The sequence below is a fragment of the Pieris napi genome, chromosome 5 (genome assembly GCF_905475465.1).
Source record: "Pieris napi chromosome 5, ilPieNapi1.2, whole genome shotgun sequence".
NCBI classification, from domain to species: Eukaryota; Metazoa; Arthropoda; class Insecta; order Lepidoptera; family Pieridae; genus Pieris; species Pieris napi.
Genome location: NC_062238.1, coordinates 6,877,251 through 6,905,108, shown reverse-complemented (window position 1 = coordinate 6,905,108; position 27,858 = coordinate 6,877,251). Strand labels below are relative to the sequence as shown.

At 34.6% G+C, this 27,858-nt stretch overlaps 1 protein-coding gene across 5 annotated transcripts in view; it reads right to left on the bottom strand.

The window, feature by feature from the left end:
* The window catches only part of LOC125049509, a 39,637-nt gene that overhangs the window by 5,937 nt on the left and 5,842 nt on the right, over nt 1–27,858 (bottom strand). For 4 of the 5 annotated variants that reach the window (XM_047648858.1, XM_047648853.1, XM_047648855.1 and 1 more), the window contains exon 2: nt 18,180–18,730. In XM_047648858.1, coding sequence (XP_047504814.1) covers nt 18,180–18,320 — 141 coding nt within the window. In that variant the 5' untranslated portion in view covers nt 18,321–18,730. Of the gene's footprint in view, nt 1–18,179; nt 18,731–19,707; nt 19,906–20,265; nt 20,387–27,858 lie in introns of all 5 variants that reach the window. The other variant, XM_047648856.1, reaches the window with a different exon arrangement.

The following is a 27,858-nucleotide window of genomic DNA, read 5'->3' as shown; positions in this document are numbered from 1 at the left end:
TTTGAACCGATTCGGACCGATAGATTTTGAGAAATTTTGAAAAATCTTAAAAAAATAAGAAATATTTTTTTTAAAAGTGGTTTCTTTATTGATCAACTTCAAAAACTAATCCGCCTTTGAGCTTGAAAAACCACGTCGATCGCCACCAAGCTCGTCAAAAGCGGTTGATTAGTTCGAGAGATATCGTGAACGAAAGAAACCCGAAAAAGTGTTTTTTCGGGATTACTCCGAAATTTGTGGTTCTATCAATTAAAATTGCAAAATTACTTATGATGATGATAAAACTGCATCGAATGCCGCCAACCGCGTGAAAATTGCTTGATCCATTCAAAAGTTATTGCGGTTTGAAAATTTCAAAAATAGTGTTCTATGAAAATTCTATCAGACTTTCGAGCTGGGAGAGCTCAAATGCATAGACATGTTATTTCTTTGAACTCAGCGAGCTCAAAATATCAATTTTAAGCGCCCAGGAATGGAAGTAGCGGGTAGTTGCAGGAATGGCCCTTTCGGTGAATCGTTTTTCTAAAAATTTTTTGTCAGATCAGGTGAATCCCTCTAGATAATCGTCAGATTATGAGACAGTACGTTTAGAACATAAAGATGAACCACATATATCTTAATCTGACGCGCTTGAGTATTTCAAAATTGCGATTTTTTTTTTGCATATTATGAAAATGGCCGTGGGTTTGCGTCCCATCGAAATCGTCAGATTAGTGAATGAGAGCTTTTTTTTGGTGCACTTAACACTCCCTTAGAAAATCTGACGCGCTCGATAAATTTTTTTTTTTTTCATTTTCAACCCTTAAATACAACCACCCGCATCATGCAAATGATCAGATTAACATACGTACATTATTAAAAATACGTAGGGCATAGATGCTATCAATATCTGACGCGCTCGAGGATGTCCATGCAACAGTTTTTTTTTACATATTTAACTATCTATAGCCGCCTCCCCCACCGATGAAAAGGAATTTATCATATAACATTTTTTTCTTCTTTTTATCTAAGCTTTACATCCCAATAGGTCTCTACGACGCTCGAGTAAATCCCCATTTAGCATCGTGGGCTCCCCTACCATAATACATTTTTGACATACGAGCTTAGGACAGAAATTTTAATCCTATTTGTATGTCAATATTAGTATGTCACAGCTTCAAATCATTTGACTGATGACGAATTTACCTTGGTAAGATACAAAATAGTGTCTCCTTTAATGTAAATGGAAACTCAACATCAATATCAGCCAGGAATTGCTACAAAGGTAACTAGACCTAAGCCGTACCAGTTTGCAAATACTGATTGTACGTATAGATAATGCAAAGTACACATTGCCATGAAGTGAAAATACAAAGGAAATAGGTTAAAATTATGTTGCAAGCTCAATAATTATTGCTAAAGTAACAAAAAAAACATATTTATTATAACAGTCCTGACACTTGACAATTATTATATTAAAAACTAATAAAAATAATATAATAAAGAAAGGAGTACCTAGCTTTAGATTATACGTGCTTTTAATCTCTGTTTAGTAATATTAATATAAATAACTTAAAGTATAGTTATTTAAATGACATTGTTCACTCCACTTAGTGTAAAAAAATGCATTGAAATAGATTTTCCTTTCTAGCTGTAGGTTTTCTAGCGCTTAAAATTATATTATATAACTTCAGAAAACAGTATTTAATTAATTTACTGTTATGATTTTGGTTCATAATTTTATTCGCTTTTTTTCATTTTGTAGAAAAGTAAAACGATGTCTAAAACACCCTGATCTTGTATTTTTAATATTTGCATTTGTCTATTGCAAGTTTTAGAGATCACCTCAAGCGGTCTCGACCAAAGCTGCCGTCCCAACTTAAGAGTGCAAACCACAAAAGCACTCTCGAAGTCTTATTAATATCGGTACAGTTTTAAATTTTGAAATTCTACACTAACATACATACAAGATTACCATTTGCATTGCGTTTATAAAACAATTGATTATTTGACAGATGATTCATTAATATAGAATTAGGATTAAAACTTCCTTCTACTAGAAATAATTGAAGTCGCGTATTTTATATGGACATATTTATTATCTTGAGGTTTTTAATGGAAATCCGTTAAGAAATTACGTCCAACATTTCATTTATTTATTACTATGAAAAGAAAAACATGAAAAGGAAACTAGGACATTCTTTGAGGCTTTTAATATTTTGATTTTTGAGCCGAGTTCATTTTAATTATGCTTACGTTTCTTACTATATAATTAAGAAATGCATTAAATAAATAATACAAAAAGCTACATTACACAGTTTGTTGCCATTACATTGCGTTTATCGTAATATAAGTAGCAATCGTAAAACCATGCATCGTTGAATATATATGTTTTGAATTACAGCTGCTAGTTTTATTTTAAATTGCATTTGAAATTAATTATGTACAATGTACATACAACTTGATATAATTATAAACATAATGTCCCGCAATACCCTTATTTATAAAAGTACAATACGCCTGAAATTACTGTTGCTTTGGCAGTGTCGTGGTGTTTAGTAAATAAGTGAGGGTGAGAATTTTTTTAACTATTAATAATGAATGTGATTCGGTATTGATATATCCGAGGTACATTAGTAAAACAAGAAGTAGTATTATAGTAAAACAAAAATACTTCTAAGAAAAGTAATGATCCAGTAGCGCTAAAACCCTAAATGAGTCTTGGCCTCATATTGCATCCGTTTCTCGATCATTTTTATTTTATAACAAGTAAGAGATCAGCCGTGTCTGACACATGTCGTTCGTATCTATCTATCTACATATATCAAGTAAAATAACATATTGAATTGCATTACCACGAATAAGCCGTGTATGGCATTTAATATTTTTCACAAAACTTCATGAAAACTCTCAAGGAACTCCGAAAGAAACTTCTAGAGTATAAATATTTCGCAATTAAAATTTTCCAAGTTCCCTTAGCTTTCAAGTTTCAACTGTAAGTGGTGCTTACCTAAGCTACGTATAGACTTTTAAAAGCGCCTTATTACTTTCATCTACAACTTAAAAATTACCTAAGTTTGTATTTTAGACCTAAATACTACTTAATTTTAATGTATCATGAATTTCAAGGATTCAGACTCGAGACTTAGAGCGAACTTACGTACGTCAAAAGCCAAAACGTTTCTGACATACGCAAGTGACAGCGCTAAGTTTTCTGAACCTTTCTCTTTTACTTAAGTAAGTATGTTAAAAAACTTATTAGACCTTATTTACCTTTTGTATTTGAAGGTAGTTCTTTGGGTTTTAAATGACCAATTTGACTTATATCTAATTAATAATAGGTGCTGATCACACATTATATTTCTAGTACATTAAGACATTATTACATATAATTAAATACGAATATACAGTAGTTTCAGAGTAAACCGTTACTCTGAACCAACCAAACCATGAGAAATCATTTTATTATGGGTCTCTAATGGAGTACAACGTAAGTCATCAGTGCTTTTCATAGGTATCAAAAAAACTGTGCGCCTTCCAACCGAAATATATTTCCAGGATGGCTTTGCCTAAATAACTCCACATTAAACGTGAAATAAATATTTCTAAAGCGTAAAATTATTAATTAAGAAAAAAATATTAAATCATTAAAAAAATTATTTATCTATTTCTTAACAATTATTCTTAGTTTTAACAAGATTTTATTACTTACACTACTAACTTTTAGTCATATTTTTTTTTGGCGCAAAATAGCTGCTGTGGTCTCTGGAAGAATGACCAGTGCTGTGGAACAGTCTGCTCAGGGACAATTACAGCCATAGCAAACACGCATTACACACTTGAAACGAACCGAAAGGCAAAAGGAAAAAAAAATGCTTTTTTCTCACTATATATATTTTTTTCTTTTATTATTGTTATTATGTGTTTGTGTTTTTGTAAGTAATAAATGTTATGTCTATGAAAAATAAACGACTAATAGGTATCTCCAAAATTAGATCAGCATCAGCTATTAAATATATTCAACCCTTTGTACAATAGCGATCAAAGTTCGTAACTGAACCAAGAATTTCATCCGGACACGTGCGTTTTCATTTCTATGTAAATTTGTCATTCGGGACTAAAAACATAGCTTGTGTTTCCTGTTTGCAATATCGTGTATACAAAGAGTATCGAGAGCTTGGAATATCCGTTAGTATTGGTGTAAAAGAAAAATTTCCAACTGCCCAATACGGTATTTACTTAGAAAATAGGGTACTCGTTTACCTACCTTATATGAATAAAGATATTTTTAGTTTGAGTTATGGAGAAGTTTCCGCGTCTATTCAATTATTTTTAAACAAGAGTAACAATAATAAGCATATACATATTTATAAAGCAAGATTTATACAATTTTGTTATTAGAAGATGGGCCTCGGTCCCTTTTATCCTATTTTATCTTTTGACGTCAGCATCCATTTCTTTAGGAAGGCAAGAGTAAAACGAGACGTAAAATACTGTTATTTTACTGGGGACCTGGGATGCCTTATGCGCTACGGAAGTGGTGAGGGGATAATTTTGAAAAACATTTTAAAATATATTTATTTATGTTTGATTAAACAACACAGATTAACAAAACATACAAAATTGTACGGTTTTTGCTAGTATTAATTTACATATGATATTTTTCTGGTCTTTAAGCTTGCTACCCAAATCTAATTTTGGGGTTTTTTGTATATCAAATTAAATTGGAAAAACGAGGAAATGAAACGTTAAGAAATAATGTATGTGGTATAGATTTTTGGGCCTATCGATAGTTTTTAAAGATTCAATTAAATTTAAGTCTATACTAAATTAACATACACCTAAATAAGAAGATATCTTTGTAATCACAATTATTTAATTCTCTCTAAATTACATTAAATTAACCTAAAACCATGTGTAACATAATTTGACGTTAGCAACAGCTTGTTTTCCAGACAAAAGCCCCTCTAATCTGATTCTCCTCTATTAAGAATAAAAAAAACAAAAACCCATGTTATTGACCTGATGTAATTCTAAGAAGCATATTTTACTTAGAATTATAAATTGATACAGCCCGGTGCCTATAATGAAAAGCTGAAGAGATACAAAGCCTCTACTAGCCCGCGTGCATATAACGAATCAATTATTAAACCCAAAGCTTTCATCCCGCTCATTTCCAGCTTCGTATCACCGTAATTGTTTCTTTCATTTCATTACCTTAATATTTAATTTATTCGACCACATCCAATACTATATATTAAACAATTAACTCTATTTACGTCACCAAAACCCCAATGGCGCTATATAGGCAAGAGAAGCCTAATACACGCTGTCAGCTGAAATTTAGAAATTTTGGTTGTATGAACGTATTCCTATTTCAGTGATTAATTGTGCGTATAGAAAAATCTATTGATACAGCGTGGGTTCAAACACGCGACTCTTACTTACTTTACGAACTTAGGTTGAGAGGAATCTTTTTGGGATTTGCTGTAAAGGTCATACAAAAAGTTGTTAAATGAAATAGGTATTTAGTAGTGTTTAATCATCCGGGTAATACTATTTAAAAAATAAATCAATTGCGCTACAACCTTTTTAGGTCTAGGCCTCAGATTTCTGTATCTGTGTCATGATATTTTTTTAATCTGATAGGCAAGTAGGTGATCAGCCTTCTGTGCACGCCTTTGACTTTTTGGGTCTAAGGCAAGGTTTCCTCACGAAACTTTCCTTCACCGTTCGAGCGAATGTTAAATGCGCACATAGAAAGAAAGTCCATTGGTGCACAGCCGGGGATCGAACCTACGACCTTAGGGATGAGAGTCGCACGCTGAAGCCACTAGGCCAACACTGCTCACCAATACCATTTACGTAAGCTATTTAGTACCTCCGACGACTACATAGTCGGGGAATTATCTAGAAAACATTTAAAAAAAACACGCGACTCGGGGTTGTCGATCTCGCGCCTAGCGCTTAACAACTGTCATTACACCGCTTATCACGGTTGATAAATACGTAACATTCAAATAAGTATCTAAATATGTCGCTGTGGTTTTATTTTAATATAACTAATTCATCCTTCATTTATTTGTCAGTATTTTTGAAGCCCGCTTAAGCGTACGACACTCAACCGTGAGTTAAGAGTTCAGCTCTGTACCAATGGACTTTTCTTTCTATGAGTGCATTTAACACTCAGTCGTACGGTGACATATTTCCTTAGATCCAAACAATCGACGGCGAGTGTCAGTCACAGAAGGTAACCCACTTGAAAATACAGAAATCTAAGCCCAAGGATTCCATTTCGATTCCATTTCGAACGATTGAATTTATACGTGTTCAAGTGTATGAAATGTGTTGTTCGATTAATTCAATACCTACAGCGATCCAGTTTTAATAATAATGAGTAAGCCTCGCTAGGCAGGATACGTGACATACGTCATTTATATCGATCCACCATTGATATCTGCATAGCGAAAAGCCTTGACACGCTATTATGATTCCCAGATACTCATTCACTTATAAAAGACAAAAAATATATGCAGTTTTTAATATAATAGAAGGGCTCATAATACAGCTGACCTCGGAGTCAGCATTAATGGCGCGATTAAAGGCTTTCTTTTCATGAAACAGCATTAATTTTTGTCAAAACAATAATTTTAAGCATGGGTAGACAACAATTACCTAGGTAAAAAGGTTTAAATATTAAGGCAAAGTACGCAGTTTTTATAAGACCTCGTCTTTGGTTAAGGGTAAGTTTCAGAGTCGAGACTTGCTAAGTGTTACTTTCGTACGTCAAAAACGTAGTATATTTTGACATGGAAGTCAAAGTGAGCGCTTAGTCTTTCTCTGTATTACCCCACGACTACTAAACTAAATATTTAATAGGACTCAGTAATTTCAATTAAAAATTCACTTAATATAAGCGCGATAAAGTCTCTATAGCATTATGATACTTAAGTAGATAATTATTTAAGCAGAGCTTTCATATTCATTCCTTTAATAGTAAGAACACTTGAAAATGAAAGAGTAATATCATTGCAAACTGTTGCACCTAATTGAAACGTCTATTTAGTTAAAATGCTTGAAAGAATATATTAAATCTTTATATCTAGTTTATACCACACATTATTGTTTACCATGTAAATTTTAAAAGTGAAAAATTGTCGTGAAGCGTACATATTACTATTGTATCAAAATGAGCATTTGTTTTGTTATCATCAATATATTTTGATTAAACGATAATAAGCAATTTTTTTTTATTTGATGGTTAGAATAGGTAAAGTTCATTTTAAACAAAAACTACTCATTCGAGTTTTTCGCGAATACAACAGAATAAACGCTAATTTAGCAGAGCTTGATATAATCGGTAGTGGGCTGTATAAGTTTTCTAACAGCTTTATTAAACGCCTATCGGGTACCTAATCCGCATTGTTGAGCGAATAATTATTTTTAAATAGGAAATTACTGTTAAGAACCTAAATTTGTAGTTGGAAGTGTAACATTGTTATTATTTTTTGTAAAATTTATGTTCACCGTAATTGTCATGTATTTTAGAATAGATAGATTGTAACTTATACCTTAGAAAATGCATTATATATGATGTGACTGTTAACCATAGTTATGAAGTATAAATCATGCTGGGTTTGCCTGTTTAAGGGCGTACAATCAGTTTTTATTGTTGTTTTCATTGAAATGCCGTTTGGTAAACCCTTTTTAAATAAATAATTAAACACACTTTCCCCACATGCAAATAAGCACATATACACACACACCCCAGCTCATAATTAGGTATCTATTGATTACTTTCTGGGAAGTTTCGACAACTAACCTGTAAAGAATTGTTTAATACAGATTTTTTTATTTTATTTATTTAAAACTGATTTTGCCATTCTTTAAACGACTAGCACTTGGCCCCTGTGACCATGTGGTTAACGGTGAATAAGCCGCAGGTATTGAGTTTGATTCCCGACGATTTGTTACGTAGTCACAGAAAGACTGTTTATCCCTGTCCTCATAAAAGCTTTTTTATTATTATTATTATTATTAGCCTTATATCAGAATACAAAATATATACATTATAACTGTTATTTCCTTAATCTATGATAACTGATTCTGTGTGCCTACGGGCAAAGGCCTCCCCCATTGTCCTCCATTCTTTCTTATTGTAAACCAATCTCGTCCAGGTCTTAGATTTTCCTGCCATTTCCACGATTTCATCGGCCCACCTCTTAAATTGCCTACCTTTGTTTCTTTTATGGCCTCTTGGTTGCCATAGTGTAACGATTTTGCTCCATTTTTCTGCTCCTCTTATGGTATGTCCAGCCCATTTCCATTTTAGTAATTTTGTTTTATACACAACGTCAGCAAACCCTGTTTTATCTCTTAATTTTTTGTTACTAATTTTATCAATTCTTCTTTTCTTTATTATGCTTCTTTCCATGGCTCTCTGGGTTACACTTAATCTTTCGCATTGTGCTTTGGTAAGTGCCCATGTTTGACAGCCGTATGTAAGAATTGGTAGGATGCATATGTTGAAAAGTTTTCTCTTGATGTGCATGCTTGTTTGACTATTTTTCATAACTTCTTTTAGGGACCAATATCTCTTCCATGCATTTCCAATTCTTCTGTCTATTTCCTTTGTAGTTGAATCATGGTTGGATATCAGTTGACCTAAATAAAGATATTCTGATACATAATCTATTGTGTTGTCATCTATTTTTATTACTCTGTCATTCCTGCCATTGGTCATTGCTTTAGTTTTTTGGATGTTCATTAAGAGTCCAACTTCTTTGCTAGCTGTATTCAGTTCTATGAGCATATTTTGTAATTCTTCTGCCGTATTTGCAAATACCACTATGTCGTCCGCGAATCTCAGATGGGTCAGTTTCTCGCCATTTATATTTAAGCCATATTCTGTCCAATCTAACTTTCGGAATATTTCCTCTAGAACAGCTGTAAACAGTTTGGGCGATAGTGGGTCGCCCTGTCTTACTCCTCTGAGGATATTTATGTCGCAGCCTTCCTTTTCCATTTTGATCTTTGCTGTGGTACCTGTGTAGATGTTCTTAATTATCCTTATGTATTTGTGCTCCACACCCTGCTTTCGCAAAGCTTCCCAAATTTTTGAGTGATCCAGTGAATCAAATGCCTTGCAGTAGTCTACAAAGCAACAGTAAAATTGGATGTTATATTCTTTGCACTTTTCAGCTATCTGTCTAGCAACGTGCATGTGATCCACTGTCGAGTAGTCGTTTCTGAAGCCTGCCTGCTCCCTGGGTTGATTTTCGTCCAAAGTTTTACTGATACGGCTTAAGATAATTTTTGAAAATACTTTATATAAGTTGGACATTAGGCTTATGGGCCTATAATTGCCAATGTCATCTCTGTTACCTTTTTTATGCAGTAGTTTAATAGACGATACAGTCCAGTGTTTTGGAATACTTTCCGTTTCCAGGATAGTATTGAAGAGTTTAGTCAGGAATGGTGTAATTATATGCTTTGTTTCAAGTAGCACTTCATTTGAAATATTATCAGGACCTTGTGCTTTGTCTCTCTTCAGTGCGCTGATTGCTTTTTCGACTTCGCGTATCATAATGGATGGTACTTTATCTGAGTCAAGTAGTTCAATGTGTTCAATTGTTGATCTTTTTGAGTACAGTTCTCTGTAATAATCTGTGGCAATACTTATAATATCTGGTCTTTTAGTTTTGTCTTTACCAGATAAATCTTTGAATTTGGGTATCCATTGCACCTTTTCTTGTAGTAGTTTTATGGCTTTTTTAGTTCCTCCAGTTTTTTCAATTAGGTTTTCCAAAGTTCGTAGTCTATATAATTTCCTGTCCTTTCGCATACTCATTTTTAGATCTTTGCTTAGTTGAGCAATGACTTTTCTAACTTCTACTGTTTTAGGGGAAGTTTGTATAATTTTTTCCCTTTTTTCCATTATTCGTTTTGTCTTTTCCGACAGTATATCTTTTCCTTTTCCATGTACTTCTTTTTTCGTACTAAATTTACCAAGAATATCTGAGAATTTGCTGTAGATTTTCAGTGTATTCAGCTCTGATAGATCTTCTTCTATGTTCTTCAATTCTACTTCCAGTTGTTTGGCTGTTAGTTGTGGTCCTTTATTTTTCGTTGTTTCTTTTTGGTGGTTAGTGAATTTTCTAGTACATTTTATTGTTGTAGATTTAAGCTGGGTTCGCACCATTCGATGGTTAGTGTTAAAATTTAAATTTGAAATGACTTGACAATCTTCGAATGATCTGGCACGATTGGTAAGTATATAGTCAATCTCATTTTTATAGCGCCCGTCAGGGGATGACCATGTCCATCTTCTGTTTTGTTTTTTCTTGTATAGTGAATTTAAAATGACTAAGTGTTGTTCGAAAGCTAAATCTATTAGTTTCTGTCCATTTCTTGATCTTTTTCCTTGGTAGTGAGGTCCCATTATGATTTCTTCGCCGTCTTTCCTAGTCCCTATTTGAGCATTAAAATCTCCCATCAGGATTAAATTTGTTGAACCTAATTCGGTTAAAGTGTTGTTTAGTTTTTTATAGAAGGATTCAATGGTGCTGTCAGAAGATTGCTCTGTAGGCGAGTATACTTGTACTATGGTCCATTCCTTTTTAAATAAAGGTAGCATGATTTTTAGGACTGCTATACGCTCTGAAACCCCTTGAAATTCAAGGATATTGTTTTCTAATTCTTTATGTATCATGAAACCGACGCCATATTGTCCTGGTGTCTCTCCCTTAGAACATAGGATAAAATCGCCATAGTCTTCTATTTTATCGCCCATGCGTCTAACTTCACTGATTCCTATTATATTCCACTTTATTCTCTCCAGTGCCATTGTCAATTCTAGCAGACTATCTTCTGTTCTCAGTGTGCGTACATTAAAGGTTGCTATATAAATCTGGTTCTTTTGTTGGTATTCTTTTGGGGGGGTGTGGTCTAATTCCCCACGGGGACCAGCCGGGTTGGGGAATGCTTCTTTTGTTTGATTTTGTTTATTTGATTGATTTTGTTTATTTGATTGATTTTGTTTATTTGATTGATTTTGTTTATTTGTTTGATTTTGTTTATTTGTTTGATTTTGTTTATTTGTTTGATTTTGTTTATTTGTTTGGTTTTGTTTATTTGTTTGATTTTGTTTATTTGTTTGATTTTGTCTATTTGTTTGATTTTGTTTATTTGTTATGTAAATATTGTTGTTATTTTTGTTTTGATTTTCTATTGTTGGGTTGGGTCTCCTGTTGTTGTCGGCGTCTGTTGAGCGTTTTTTGATGCTAAAGGTGAAGGTAGTGACAGTGATCTGCCACGTGCTACGTAATCTAGCATGCAAGTTTTATTAATCTTCTTTGGGCCCGCAGTACGTGTGTAAGTTGGAGATTTGCTTGGGGAGTTAGTGGAGTCTCTTTTTCTCTTATCTCTTTTGTCCTCTTTCGGTTCTTTCACGACTATTTTATCCTTGAAAAAGTAACAAATTTTTCCCATTGCTCGTTCCTCCTTTAGTTGAGGCAGAAGTTGTTTCCTCTTTTCCAAGGTTTCCTTGCTAAGGTCCTCCTTAATATAGATATCAGAATCTAATTTCTTTTTGTTCCTAAGTACTTCGTTTCTTCTCCAGTTTGTTGTAAACATTACAAGGATAGGACGCGGTTTGTTGCCTTTTTTTTTCTCCTAGTCATAAAAGCTTTAGTAGACTTCAAACAAAATTAACACATATACAAAAATGTATAGATACTATGTATATATAATCAAGATAACTACCCTAGCCATGAGCGGAATAAAAAATAAACGTTTGACATAATAATCAAGCAACTAATGAGCTCAGCTCAAAAGCGAAGCCGCTATCTTTGCTTTCGATTTGATACCTTATCAACTTCGGTAATATTAAGTTGACCCATTTTCATCATTTTTCACCTCACTGAGGGCACTTGTTGTATTCAAAGTGGAAACAAAGGTCATCTTGCCCTATTTCGCTTTAGGAAATAAAATATAATAAATTGTGTTGTATTTTTTAGGCTGCTTGAATAATTTATTAACGCTCTGATTTTTTTATCCAAAAGATACTTATTGGTGAACTGTTGGTTTTCTTTACAAAAATAATTTTAAATTTAGAACTCAGGCATTCATGAATGAGGCCAGGTTTTAAACGAACTTTGAAAACCCCGAAGAAGGATGTTTTAAATTCTACGTGAGATTTTTGAATTATCCTAGGTTTGATTTAGTTTAGTTTGTTATTAATAAGAAGACTTGTAAGACCATTATAGCGTTATAGCATGCATAATACTATAACGCTACAGTTCTTTAGAAATTGGATTCGTCAAGTACCTTAAAAACCACGGTATTTATTGCCTGGTTTAAACCCAAGCTCTGGCAACTTATACGTAGAATAAATGAGTCTTTATAAGTTAAGTTAACAGTATAGTTTATATATGATAAAACTTTAAATCAACAATAACATCAATCTGAACGTTTAAAGTAATAAAATTTCACAAAGTCCTCACACAATGACCACGCAAATATACAGATTCGATCACAAAGAAATAAGACGTCAGTTTGACGTTTCAATATTCTATAACATTATGGTTGAAGTACCTATTGTAATGATGTAATCAAAGTGCGAGTGGAGAACGATTTTTTATCTTTGGAAACGCGTTAACGTTTAAACATTTTTTTATAGGTTTAGTAAAGAAATAAAAGGGTTTCATATATTTACCTTGTATCTATCTGGTTTAAAAGACTGCCATGCTTGTTTATATTTAAAACTAATTCAGAATGTTTTTGTAAGCTGACAAAAAAACAATGTATAAAAGATAAAACGACAAAAGCTTGATTGCTGAAGGATATAAATTGTATTTATTATAAAAAGGTATTTCCTCGTCGACTTAAGTGCAATTCACCATTGTCTAAGCAATGTGTTTATACGATGTTTTGATGAATAATGCATGGTCACTTTACCTTCATATAAACGGTTACAAAGTGAATGGTCCTAATTAAATTAACATTCTATGTTTAGATAAAGCTTTGGATAAAAGACTGTTTAATTTACCAAGTCTTCCATATTTAAATTCTAAAACGATTTTTTTCGTTATTTTTTACTCATAACATAAGTCAAAGTAACAGTTATAATATATATAAGGGAATTCAGATTCGAATACTTAACATAGCATCTTTTGCTAGCTTTTTATATTAAAGTTTTAAGACAGAACAAAAATTTTGGCGTCAGGGCATATTATTGCTACTAAAACAAATGTATTTATTATTTCTCTGTAGTTTTTGTTAACAAATTGTTTCAATGTCGTTCTTTAAAGTTGTTTTGTTCTGTTTTTTGACTGACTTTATTACGTACGTTTTAGTCAACGTTAACTTGGAGTTCTGTTTTGTTAATTTATGTAATTGACTGTTAAGATGTAATATTGTTTTCTATTACAAAGAATGCTTTTCATTAATTTTACTCGCGACTGGCTCTTTGTAAACAAAAAACTTACTATTTATCTTTTGTCTCTCTTTCAATAAGACCTCTTCAATCGTGACTGATATCAGTGAAAGCATATCCAAATTCTATTTGACTGTTAGCATAAAATGTTTCCATGTAAAAACATCGCGTGACTACCGAGAATGAACTTTATTGTCTAGGGTAATAGGTTTAAAATCGATTGGACGGAATGCATATGTGGTAAAAAATTTGAGCCACAAACGCGAGGTGTGGTAATGGTTTCCTGAAGATAGGTGAATGGGTGATGACAGGGCTTTTTTCGAGCTGTACGTTCCGTACTTAAACACAATGCAGCCGATATTATGTAGTCGACGTTAACGTCCTATATTCTCTAGATATTGATTTTAAAAGCAATTTCATTTTTACTCAGAGCCTTGTAGTACGGTTTATCCTACGGGCGTTATACTTATGTTTAATATTTTATTGTAATTTATATTTATGAGAATTTTTTTAGAGTTTTTGTCGACGCAGGCATTACTTGTTTTATAAGAGCGGCAACCTAAAGCGTTATTTTCATTTTATTTGGGATTGATAAAATATGGCGACGGGGCCGATGGCTGGCCATGCGTCATACCCGTAAAACTTCTTACCCTACTTGTGGTGACTGGTCGGACTTGAATTCATGTATGCGGTGATGTTAGTTATTTTGACTACGTATTTGCGTGTTGTTCCCACGAGAATGTAAGTGCGTGCTCCTATTTCACCATGCCTCCTGCTGATAGAGGGCAAATCTTTGTTTTTAATTTATTTTATTATTATTAATTACTTAAGATGTCTTGTGGAACATGGTGTAATGGTTGCAGCTCCTTACAAACATTGTGTAAAACAAAAAACTTGGCGATTAAAAAGAGTGGTGGAGAGTTTATTGCCAGTTCTTCATTTCCGTTCTACGCCCTTGATTTGAGAAGGCAGTAAATGTATAATTAGAAGCATTTCATATATATATTTATGTTTTGACGTTCTTTTGAAGTGACATTTTGTTACCTATATGAATAAATGATTTTTGAATTTGAATTTAAACAGTAAATTTCTCTATAATTTAAAACCACCTGATCATGATGGTAGATAGTACGCGTGAAAACAGAGCTGGAGCTCTCCTCGATCAACGAATAAGTATCGTAATACAGTCGGGAAATTCTGCCATTATCACAGGGACCAAACTTTCAAAATTTTATTTAGTTTTCTATTTATTTATTATTATTATGTAGGTTTAAAATATTGTAAATACATTTTCCGTTAAATTACATTGTCAGTGAAACGTTATTTTTTGTATATAGAAAATAATTATTTATAAAATATAATAATTAGGAACTAAAATGAAGTACTTTTGTCGATAAGTCTTGTGAAAAGAATCGTGTCCTTTGGAGGGTACATAAAAATAATTGTGGTATGGTTAATCCTAGTAAGATCGATATTCTTAAAACGTTCCATATAGCGTGATTAAAAAAATTAAACTTTTGTCACGAGGATGAAAGTCAGGTTATCGTTTCGCTTGCACGCTATTGTCTTTTATGAATTTGCACGAAACATGAAAAATTAATGTATCACAATATTAATAAAAAAATATTTTTCATACAATAACTTTTTCAATCTTGTCAACGTTGTCTGGAAGTAACAGAAGCAGTCGGACCGCCCATTTATATTATTTGTCTTTTTTTTCTTCTTTTTTGATATGATTGTGATATTGTGTATGATGAAGTGTTTATTATTTTAACCTTAAAACAAGGATAAGTTTACATTTGTGTTGATTGGATTTTATGATCCAATTTATTATATTTGATTTTTCAAAATCCTTTCCTACACAGTTTTGATGTGTTTGCGCGTAGAGGTAAAAGGCACTAAACATCGTGCCAGAGACTGGAAAAAAAATTGGCAAAACGAACTGACCTGCAGAGATCGTATATTAAAATCGCGTATTGCCAAATATGCTTTTTTATAAATTACGTTACCGCAGCGAGGGTTACAACTTACAACTCTTCAAAAAAATGCTTTCATTTCGAGCCAAAATAATGTTTTATCGAGATTTCCAATTAAGAAGGAGAGACACATTCTACACCTCTCATGCAATATGTGTGTATTTATTTTGAGTTCTATAATTTTCTAAATACGAATAAGTTAATAAATTCTTTGTCGGGTTTTTACAATGTAATCGATTATGCGCTGAGACTTTAGTAAAAACATTATGAATTGTTAAAGTAATCATCATCATCGTAATGTTTAATTACAAGCTGAGAGAACAATATTTCATCGTGTCAACTCGACTTTAGAGTTCCCTCTATAATTATAAGGTACAACTATCTTGTAAACTTCACCGGGCGGATTACAGAGTCATAGAATATGCATCGCTGCCTTACTGGTTGACTCAAGCAGACCTAACCGTTCTCATTCATGAATATTTTATGTTTTCTAGAAAATTCTTGTCTTATATTTTACATTATAAAAATTGTACCTTCGTATTGTGCATCGTTAGATAGAATTTGTATCAGATCTGGTTCGATCAAGATTTTCTTATGCGCGATTAAGGCTTGCGGGAAAGAAAAGCATTGTGAAGAAACCATTTTGTGTGTGTCAGACACAGAAGCCTCATAACTTGTCTATAAAGTAAATATTTTTGATAATAAACTTCTGTATGAGGGTTAGATAGTATGGGAATAGTAAAAAATCAAATTCGAACATCTGTGTTTTGCTTGGTTGACTGATCAAGTTTACTATGTCTATCCACATATTTGTTGCTGTTTCGTTTTGTTATTTTATATACTATCTGTGCGCTCTAATTTCTAATTTTTAATCTTAGTTTTAAATATTGTTTCTCAGTAAGTGAAATAAAGTTATTCTTAAACCTAAACCTAAGAGTTATTTCTTATATCATGCGCAATACAATGTGAATTATTTTTGTCGCATTTCAATAAAAACTGGTAAATATCAGACAGTAAATGCCATCTCTCCAAATAACATCCTTAATCACCTGCGAAAATTTATGCCCTAAAGGACGCAAAACGTCTATACTCTATAATATAGAAAATAGAGATGTATAAATTCATACTCTTACGGCCAAACTGCTTAATCGGTATAGTTGACCAATTTTTAAGCGAATACGAATCCATTTTAAACAGTTTTATTTTCCCACAGCTATATCAAAATAAGTGTGTCAAGTCCTATGCTAGTTAGAAAATAGGGTACATTCATAGCATTGTACAGTAAATGCAGTACTTGCGAACAAAGCACAGTTCTGAATGCGACGGACAGTGGAGATGGACTGATGAATTACTTGTTGCTCAGATACGGGAAAATTGCTATAATGCACCTATTGTGATATGGGCATAATCTTGCTTTTGGATTGAAGCGGAAATATTATGTCCGATCGCTAGAATACGTCGTAATTGCGCGCATTTGTTAGAATGTAGGTTTTCTATTGATGGCAGTACTTCTATCATAGATGTTTTATAAAATTGATAAAACACGTTATATTCTTATAAACGTAGGCGTACTGCCTTGCGATTCTGTAACTCACTTTTCGAACTCACACAGCGGTTTTCGCAGCGGCGGTCTGTTCAAATCAGTCGTGAAGCAGTCATTTTATGATTTGGCAGGGGGGGAGCTTGTAGTTTATTGTTTATCAGAATGCATTCTGTGAAAACCGCTGTGTGAGTTCGAAAAGTGAGTTACAGAATCGCAAGGCTGAAAACTAATCAGTACTTAAAATTATCCTATCCATTCATACCTGAGCTATTATTTTGTCTTTGACCTAAGTAATTATTAGTACAAGGTAAAAGTAAGTATCCTGCTTTGGAACTCCTTACTTCTTGTTATGAGACGAGCTGTCTTTAAATTTATTTAAGAATCTTCTTTCTGAGCATTTCTCTTCTCGTACATCTTTTACATTTTTTATAATATTATTATTTAGATTACTCAGTACTTTGTTGTTTCTTTTTTGAAGCGAAACTTCTTTAGGCGTGTGAGGGTAAAAATTTTAAAAACGTCACGAATATGTGCAGCGTTTTTGTCGAAGAAGAAGGGAGAGAGCGATTGAGACCGATTGAGAGAGAGTGAGAAGGGTTATACCTTATATAAATTCTATTTTTTAAATTAAAATTTCGTAAAGAGAATTTATGAAATATTAGTTGGTATTTTATATTTAATGCAAAATAATTTTAAAAATTCATTATTGAAATCTCAAATTACGAATTGTAAGTTAAAATGCCACGTTTTTATAATCGAAGAAATAAATTTAAAAAATTAAATTTATTATTTGTATTAATTTTCGACACTTAATATTTTAATTACAATTTAATGAATTTATCATTAAATTCCTAACATATCTTCCTCTTTCCCTCCTTCTAAGTATCGGAAATCTAATGTTTTAGATTTGTATAAATATGAACAAGACTTAAAGATTAGTTTGCCAAAGTTTCACTTCTGACATGTGTACTTTGTACGCACTCACTTTTTTATATTTTCCCATCGATAAGGCTCGTTGAAAACTATGTAACCTGTTTTTATATGTTTGTTTAAGGTTTTGGAAATTTAACGAAGTGTAAATAAATAAATAATAAATGCAACACGTTTTAGTGATATCACATATGTGTATTTTCTTTCCAGTCCTAATACCTAAAAGCTCCAAGGGCCTCTAGGTAATATTTAAATGCCATTGATTAACACAGCTATAACATCAATAAGGGTTCATGCAATATTTAAAAATACATACCCATGAAGTAGGTGGGTATCTCGGGAAAGGTGCAATAGACTTCGTTGCTACGTTGCTCGGTATTTCATATTTGACACCACGCTTCAATCGTTGTTTTCTTCGCTCCCTAGATTTTGCTCTTATCATAAGAGCTGCCTGCATACTTGCCAGTTTTGTGCCTTTATTGAGCCGTCACAGATATTTGACTTCTTATTATGTTTAATGTTCTAGCGTTACTATTTACACAAACACCAATATCACTTTGTCAATCACAGTACGAATTATCATTAAATTTAGAATTGGAGAGAGGCACGAGAAAAGGCGAAATACTAACAAACTAATATTTTACGATATGTTAGGGTGACGAATGGAAGCTACCGCGATTTGGCGTTTACTAGTTCCTTTCAACAGTCATGTTTCATTCCGTATATCGAGTCGTAGTCTTTGATTCTTCGCCAGCCACCGTACGTTGTTTCTTATGTGTCGTTGTTTCATGGCCTTCCCACTTTCTGCACTTCATTAATTAACACTTCAGAACACATATTGATTTTGTACTTACTTTCTACTGTAAGCTAAAATAAATACCCGTTATTTTGGTTTAACGACCATATAAAAGGGAGGTTATTGCACTGTCTCACATGAAGTATCATGCAGATCCTAAGCATACAATGACTTTTAAGCTCTACGTAACATTAATTAAAATCGTGACCCAGTTACTATTTCATGAATAGTATCTAGATCATTAACAGTAATATCTAGGGACATTTAAAGCGTACAAAAATAATCCTAGAGAATAGTGACACACGCCGTGTTACTGAAGTTAGGTCAAGTATCACGAGACACCTTACAGTTTCTTAAGTTTAAAAATACACTTCTCTGCGTAGCTACGGAATACAATGAGCACATTTATAACAAATTTAACATCAATTTAACATGCTTTGTGAAGACAACTTACCACTTAATTTTACCTTAACAAAGACATTTTTACGAACAAAATCGATGTCATCGACAGTAAAAAGCGACATCGACATTCCTATAATCCATATCTAACGTTAAGCTGCGATTTATTAAAAAACTTACTCAAACTAGGCCAGCCAACTTTGATTCAGTCGTTCTGATTAAGGACAAACTTTCTAGTATTACAATCTTAACTAAACACAAAACTTTTATTAACAATAAATAGGGCCCAGTGTAATAAGGCTCGAATAATAGGAATCAAAGCAACGGCTATTTTCACCAACGCCTCCTAAGTTTGGGGGAATTTATCTGACGTAAATGTACTTATCTTCAGACAGCAAATCTTTGAAGTTTGCCCTACATTTAGTGAAACAGCACAATTTAGACAGCATTTGACATTGCATTAACTCAGTTAACTAATGAATTACGCCAACATTTCCAGATGCAGCCAGATTTTAACTAACGAATTTAAATCCTCATTTGATACTTTAATTAGTGTATTTTTATATACGATTTTGTTTGCTCGTTTATCATTAAGAAAGGACTTAGGAATCGTTGATGAATTGTAGCAACACCGAGTTCTAACACTTACATGCTTTATACATACTGTCGGCTGTACCTCGACGAGATCGCATTGCGAGGGCTCGGCGGCGGATAGCGGACGCGGCGGCGGGAGCAGGCGGGATTCCCAATGCTGGCAAGAGTAGGCGCGGACGCCGGTCGGGGCCGGGTGTACGGGGCTGTGCGGGTGCGGGCTAGTCGGCGCGGGGTGGCGGCCGTGTTGACGCGCCTGTGTTTTGCAGATCGTAATATACAAAGGATTTGTATCATAATATTTCAATTAATCATATATGGCCAATTCCAATTTCTGAGGACCGCGCCCGCTATGCGCGTTCATACGTTTTCTTACATATTGTATTATAATTCCTATTTATGAGATAAGAATCAGGTGAACAAAACCTGTAGTGTGATAAACCTTTATAACATTGTTTCCTTTGAACAGCGACGATAAAATTATTACATTAAAACAAAAGGAGTGAGTCGCACGTTCTTTTTTGTTGTTGTGTGCAGATGGCCTATATTCCACAAACAGGACAAAAATTTTGCTCGTTACGCCTTGATTCACAGAGTAAGACACATTATAAAATACCTTTCTGCCCGCGAGCGAGGCGCCGCCCGCCGCCGCGTACATGCACGGCGCGCGCGCCCCTCACCCGACGCGCATGCGCACTCCGCCACCGCCTCGCCGCATCCGCGCAACGCACCTGCAACTGACCATATTCATATTTACCGTCAATGTTAACCGCGATACTAATATCAGGTATCTCAACACTTTATCTCACGTTTCTTATTAAAAATCTATGTTTCGAGCGACAACAAGTAAGAAATCTATTCAAGTTACGAAGAACCCTTTAATAATACTGAACAATGATGAAATTATTTGGTACATGTTAGCATTTAGGCTTCATAATAATTGTAATATTGGTAATATTACAATTGGGTGTGCCAAAAATTATTCTGATTGTATAGGTAAAACACCTTTTGTATGGCAATCAAAGTTTATAATAAATTACCAAAAACATTAAAAGATCTTCCTATTAGAGTTTTTAAAAATCGACTTAATACTCGTATACTACTTTTGAAAAAAAAAAAAGATTATTCTATAAATTATTATTTGTGTGAAACATTATAATTCATATTAATTTGATAACGTAATAAAATTATAACGTAATAAATCTCAATAATGTGGTATTTTATTACTACAAATAATATAAGAATTGGCTAATAGATATGTATATAACTTCTATGTAAAATTCCTTTTAAGACCAATTTTCACGCCATTATGTGTTGTATATAATATAATAATATGCGAACTTTCAATTGCACCACCATAACACTTTAATACCATATTCTTGCAAATAAATAATAATAATTATTAAAATAATTATAACTCATAGTAGGAAGAAAATATGGTACGTAGATTATTACAAGCATTTTCCAACAACATTCGATATATACATCTATAGGGCGGCTTGTGAATAAAATCCACTCCAATATGTAAACTGTATAACTTTAATGGAATAAATAATCACTGAGCTCAGGCCTACTTTAATATAAATTAACATCATAATATCCTAAACTTCTGACGACATCTAGTTATGTTAATATTTTCATTGGCAATCAACTTTTAAGTCACGAAAATATAATATAAACTTTTCTTTTACGACTTAATTTTATAAAACGTGAGCTTGTTGCTATTATAGTAAACCTTAACTTCGCTGATACGGATATGATAATGATACTAAAGAAATGGTAACAAAACTATGATTTAGAATTAATTATGAATTTACTCTTTTAATAAGATAAGGGATGATTATTGTGAGCAGTGTTGGCCTAGTGGCTACAGCGTGTGACTCTCATCCCTGAGGTCGTAGGTTCGATCCCCGGCTAAGCACGAATGGACTTTCTTTCTATGTGCGCATTTAACATTGCCTTAGACCCAAAAAGTCGACGGCGTGCGTCAGGCATAGAAGACTGATCACCTACTTGCCTATTACCAAATGATCATAAAACAGATACAGAAATCTGAGGCCCAGACATAAAAAGCTTGTAGCGCCATTGATTTATTTTTTATCATTATTATGTAAATCATTTTAAATTATAAATTAAAACTTATTACAAGTGTAGTGAATCTCTAAATATATAAATCATCTATATATGTTTTTAACTAAACTCCTCTTATACGGCTGGATAGAATTTGTGTGTTCATTTGGATTTGAGAATGTTTTAGATTTACATTTGATGTCTTTTTTTCATATTTAAGACATGTATCGGTCGGCTGGATCCGCTTGTATTTTGTAAAACTGTTTGTAGTCTAAACCACGGGTCTCCAAACTTTCCATCCTTAGGGCCATACTGATTACTCCAGTAAGTTCCGAGGGCCAAAACCATATGTCATTATGCTTGTTATAAGTTATGATTTTATCACAAAAACAATATAATAATTATTCAACATAAAATAAGAATACTTGGGTAAACTTAATTAAAATTTGCTATAAAAAATATGTTCTCTTAAAGGAGTTTTCAAGTACCTATGCTAGCTCTCCGCAGGCCGGACAAAATCTGTCCGTGGGCCAGATGTGGCCCACGGGCCGTAGTTTGGCGACCCCTGGTCTAAACCATCAAATGTATAAAACAGTTAAAATGGTATAAAAAAAACACTTCAAGATTTTCAAATATTTTTAGTTTGAGTGGAGTTGGAGTGCATGCACAAAAATATTTTCTAACAACATTAAGAAGGTCATTAGACATTTACGCTAAAAAGAAATAAAATGAATTTTCTTTCAGCGCTTTCGTGACACAAATAGAGTTCACGGAATGCTGCGATTGACCGATAGTACTTAAGGTAAATTGCGGAGAAATAATTGCTTGAAATAATGCCACTTGCATACTGAACATTTATAATTAACAAGTTTTCACATTTATAAATTTTTCATTATACCTCTGTTTACTGGGTACTAGTATATAAAGTGCTGTATACCTCACCCTATATTAAAATTTTTTTCAGGTTGCCAAGATTAGTAACTTCCATTACAGTAAATCGGTATATATAAGGTAAGTGTTAGTAAATTTTTTTTATAGGATGCAAACGGACAGGAAGCTCGCCTGATGTTAAGTGATACCGCCGCCCATGGACACTCTCAATGCCAGAAGGCTCGCAAGTGCATTGCCGGACTTTTAAAAATTGGTACACTCTTTTCTTGTCCCTAAGTCGAATTGGTTCGGAAATACTTCAGTGGGCAGTTGGTTCCACATAGTGGTGGTGCGCGGCAAAATTTGCCTTAAAAAACGTTTAGTTGTGGAACGACTAAATTCCACATAGGACCCACAGATGTAAACGTTAGTTATCCAATAAACCACCAAGACGATGCAAAATAAAAAAAAAGATAGTTTTACAACCCACGCTACAACGTTTTAGATCCAGGCATCCGTTTCATCCGATCCGTCCATTTCTGTATCTGTGATCATATATTTTCTTATTTGTTTAATAAAAAAAATAAATGATTAATATGAGTATGAAATTAGCCGTCTGTATCTGACAGACGCCATCGACTCTTTGGGTCTTTTTTTTTTTTTTTTTTTTTTTTTTTTTTTAAATATATCACTTTTCTACTCCCCTGCCATTGTGTCCAGGGACCTTTTGCACATCACACGTCTCGCGAAAGACGCCCCGGCTACATCTGTAATATTTTTGTTAACAATATTCATGGGCGAGCCGGGACGCAATTCCTCGCGAGACCCGTTCTTGGGGTTTTGTTTGCCGCCTTTACATATTCCACAATTTTTTCGCAGAACCGTTCCAGGCACGATCTGTGCTTTATTAACATGTCCTGTAGGCCGTTACGGTCTACAGTCATCTGCATTTGTTGCTCCAGGTCGTGCCTGGACGATGCGAATATAGGGCAATGTAGGAGCACATGTTCTACTGTTTGTTCTTCATCGCCGCAGTCACATGCTGGGCTTGTCCTAATTTTAAACCTATGAAGGTAATGTGCAAAGGCTCCGTGCCCTGTAAGAATTTGCGCCATCTGGGGTGTGAAACGCTTTTCTTTTATTAATTTGTACGCAGTTCTAACATTTGCGATAAATAATTTTGTAGTTCCAGCTGTTTCACCCCCCAGGTAGCGTTCATTCCATACATCTAGAGTCTTTTGCCTTATCTGATGTTTTACATATGACAGGGGGTATGCGGCGTATTCAGGTTTTGACCTTAGTCTTTCCGCCGCTTCTTTTGCTAACGTGTCCGCCCTCTCGTTCCCTGGCGTACCAACGTGCGCCTTTACCCAGAAGAGGCTTATATGAGTTCCTCTTTTGCGGCACTCTTCCAGGCTCCGGCGGATCTCGGCTACCTGGGGATCGAGAGATCGTCCACTCACAATAGCATCTAATGCTGACCTAGAATCACTGTATATTTTAGCGTCACGCTTATTTTTATTTATGTGGCTAGTCGCGTTTCGTAGTGCCGTCAATTCAGCTTGAAAAACTGTGCAGTGGGGCGCCATCTTAATCATCTTGCTATTTATTTCCATTCCATCTTTCCATTCCGTCCAAGCGGCACCCACTCCTATACTTGTTTTGCTGCCGTCCGTATAGATTTGTGTGCCGCCGTGTCCTTCGATTTCTTCCGGATTGGTGAGCATCTTGTAGTCCAGTTTTGTTTGTTTCGCCGGGTGTGGGAGATCTACGTATTTCACTCTCCTCTCTAATTCTTCGCCCTCCAGTATTTCCGTGCTGACCCCCCTTCTTATCTCGTATAAGGCAGCGGCTTCTTGAATACGGAGGTCTAGTGGAAGTATCCCGGCCAGTAGGGTTGCTGCGTGTAATGATGTCGTCCTATAAGTTTTTGCTACTTTTTGGGCAAAGCCCCTTTGAAGATGATTTAGTTTTCTGCGTACACAGATTTTATTTGTCGCGGGAGCCCACACCGTGGCCGCATACATTACGATTGGTTCAATAACGGCAGTGTACGCGGTCGCGATAACTTGCTGGTTTAGTCCCCATTCGATCTTCGCGGCTTTGGCCAGCTGCTTATATATCTGGATGGCCTTCCGGCAAACCCTCTCCACATGTCTGTTAAACGTGAGTCTAGCATCCACATCAACTCCGAGAATTCGAATGTGGTTATCCATATGTATCGGTACATTATTCATATTTAGCCGTGGGGTATCATACTTCAGTTTGCGCGTCACCACCATGGCTTTGGTCTTGTGTGGCGCAAACTTCAGTTTGTTTAGGATACCCCATCTATGTATCCGGTTCAATGTTAGGTTGAGGTTCTGCTGGATCTCACTACCGGTCTCTCCTTCCGCTATCAAAACGACGTCATCCGCAAAAGCCTGGACGTACTCACCACCATTTCGCAAGTCCTGTAGGAGCGGGTCCAATATTAGATTCCACATTGTTGGTCCCCCTATTGAACCCTGAACGCAGCCTTTGTTAGTTACTTTTTCAACCGTTTGTCCAGCGTAGGTTAATTTTATTTGTCTTTCGTGTAAGTAACTATCCATTACTTTCCTTAGTTTTAATGGGCATTGTTCTTCTGCCAGTCGGACTCTAATTTGCGGCCACCAAGCGCTGTCAAATGCGCCCTCTATATCGAGTGATACGATTGTTAGTATCTTCTTTTGTTTCAGCTTTGCGCGTATATGTGTGACTGCGTCATATAGGGCGTCTTCAGTGCTCCGCTGGGGCATGAATCCGTATTGGATTTTCGAGGTTTTCGGGACTAGATGCCACTTTAGCCGAGCGATTATCATTTTTTCGTATACTTTGCCTAGAAGAGGTAGTAAGCCTATGGGTCTGTAAGACTTCGGGTTTGTATAATCTGTCTTACCAGGTTTGCGCAATACAATTATTGTAGCCTTTTTCCACAATTTGGGGAAGTACCCTAGCTCCAGGCATTTATTTAGGACGGTGAGGAATAAGTTAGGCGCCGCGTTTATCGCGTGCCAACTTATGTCCGCCGTTATGCCATCTTCTCCGGGGGCCTTCCTCGGGTTGAAACTGAGAGCGGCGGTTTCGAGTTCAGTCATTGTAAAAGGGGGATCATAGACTAAGTTATGTCCCTCTTTATTTACTGTGTTTGCTCTTCTTCTTATCAATTTGTGGTCTTCAGTTTCATCCTCACTAGTGTCTTCCGGGAAGAAGGTTCTTGCCAAGGTCTCCGCTGACTCCCTTTCGCTAATGTATCTACCGTCCCTGCGAAGTGGTAAATCCTGGACTCTGGTCTCTGTCCCTCTTATCACTCTATATATACCTTCCCACATTGTCTCTCTTTCCTGTTTCTCGCAGAACTTTTTCCAACTCTCAGTTTGGGCTTGTTTGATCCGGTTTTCATACTCTTGTTTTAATGCAAGGTATTCACCTACGACCTCTTGCCTTCTGCGTGCTGCGGCACATCTTATCCTTCTCTTTCTAGTCTCAACCTGTTTCTTGAGCACCTGTAGTTCTTCGGTCCACCAAACCATTTTTGTTTTCTTCTCTTTGGGTCTAGGGCATGTCAGTTGCTCTTTGTTGTTTTTCTTTACACGCGACTGTTGAAGCGCACATAGACAAAATAACCAACTGTCCAGTTACAGCTGAGGTCGAACCTACGACCTCAGCGATGAGAGTCGCATGCTAAACCCACTAGGCTGGGACTGGTCAAAAATAATAATAATAATCTTTATTTTCTTCTCTCACATATACATACTCTCTAAGTGTGTGTGAGCGTTCGTGGATGTGTGTATATGTGTGGGGGAATGGGTGTGTTACAGAATAACAGTTATTAAATCTTCTGTTTCATCATAACTCAACGTCTAACGTCTTGTCCACTAAAATAAAATAGTGGACAAAATAACACGACACGGCGTAAGCCAACTTTTTAAACTATTTACGCACCATTAAAAACGTTACTACGCATTTAAAACTGTTCAAACCTTGGAGATGGAAATCATTTTGATTCTTCGATCAGTAATTATTCTCCAATACAAAGGTCAAGAAGGCTTTTTGTCCCGAAGGCTAATAAATAACTTTTATATTGTATTGAGAAATGCGAAATAAAAATGTACACTACTCTATTTAGAGATTGGCCTTCATTCAAGCAGCATCTTGTTCTGTAGGTATCACAAAGGCAACCTCGAAAACCCTTGTGTTCGCAAGTCAGGTTTTTTTCAAGGGTTTTTGAGAAGGTCTTATTCATCACCTTTCAGCTTTAAGCTGAAGTATCTATTCTTTGATCGAATAGTTCGATAATAAATCGAGCACACTTGGGGTGCTTCAAGTGACTTTAGAGATTTTAATATAAAATGATAAGGTTAAATTTCTTTTCCGTTCTACTCAGTCTTATCTCGTCGAGTTGATCGTCTAGTTTTCATTTTAAAAATCTTTCTTCATAATAATTACATTTATGGCATGACAAATTAAATTTCAAACGAAATCATGGTCAGGAATAAAAATAACTTAATACGAATATTAAATGTTCTTATTTGCCTTTGAATTTAAAAAAAAAAAACTATAAAACACGCTTTTAAAGCACATCAAACTAAAAAGTGAAAAATAATTCCTAATTTAGGCTGAAAATGGTAATGAACAAAAAATACTGGTATTATTGTGAAAAAGCGTGGGGCGCTGTGATCGAGATTTTTTTAAACTATATTTATTTTCCACTTTTTAGTCCTAGCAGCAATACGTGTTGTCTCAATTTAATGGTATTGCTTTGTGGACTTAAAAAAAATTTCATTGATTTTTCGAGATAAACCTATGAAATTATTATATTGTCGCTGATAAGTGTACAAAGTTTGAATTAAATCTGTCCGTTTAAAGTGGGTCAAAATCGAGTCCGAAGGAGTCGGTTACATACATACATACAGGTGAAGCTAATATAAAGCGTGTAAAAAAAACACTTGTTGCCTAGATTGTTTTGCAAAACAAAACCAACACAAATACTAAATGCAATTAGTTACTAGTACATTGGTACATTGCATCCCACGAACCGACCCCCACACTCCTTGCCTCACTTAAAGAAGTTACCCTGACGCAGGAGTCAATATTGATTTTTCCATCAATAAAAAAGGCGTTACTAGTACATTGGCGTACCTGAAAATATAAATAGAAACAGCCACCTAAGTATCAATAGGAAACCTATAGAAATATTATGTATAACTTTTTCTTTGTGTTGAGTAAGCTTGCGAGCGGCAGCATT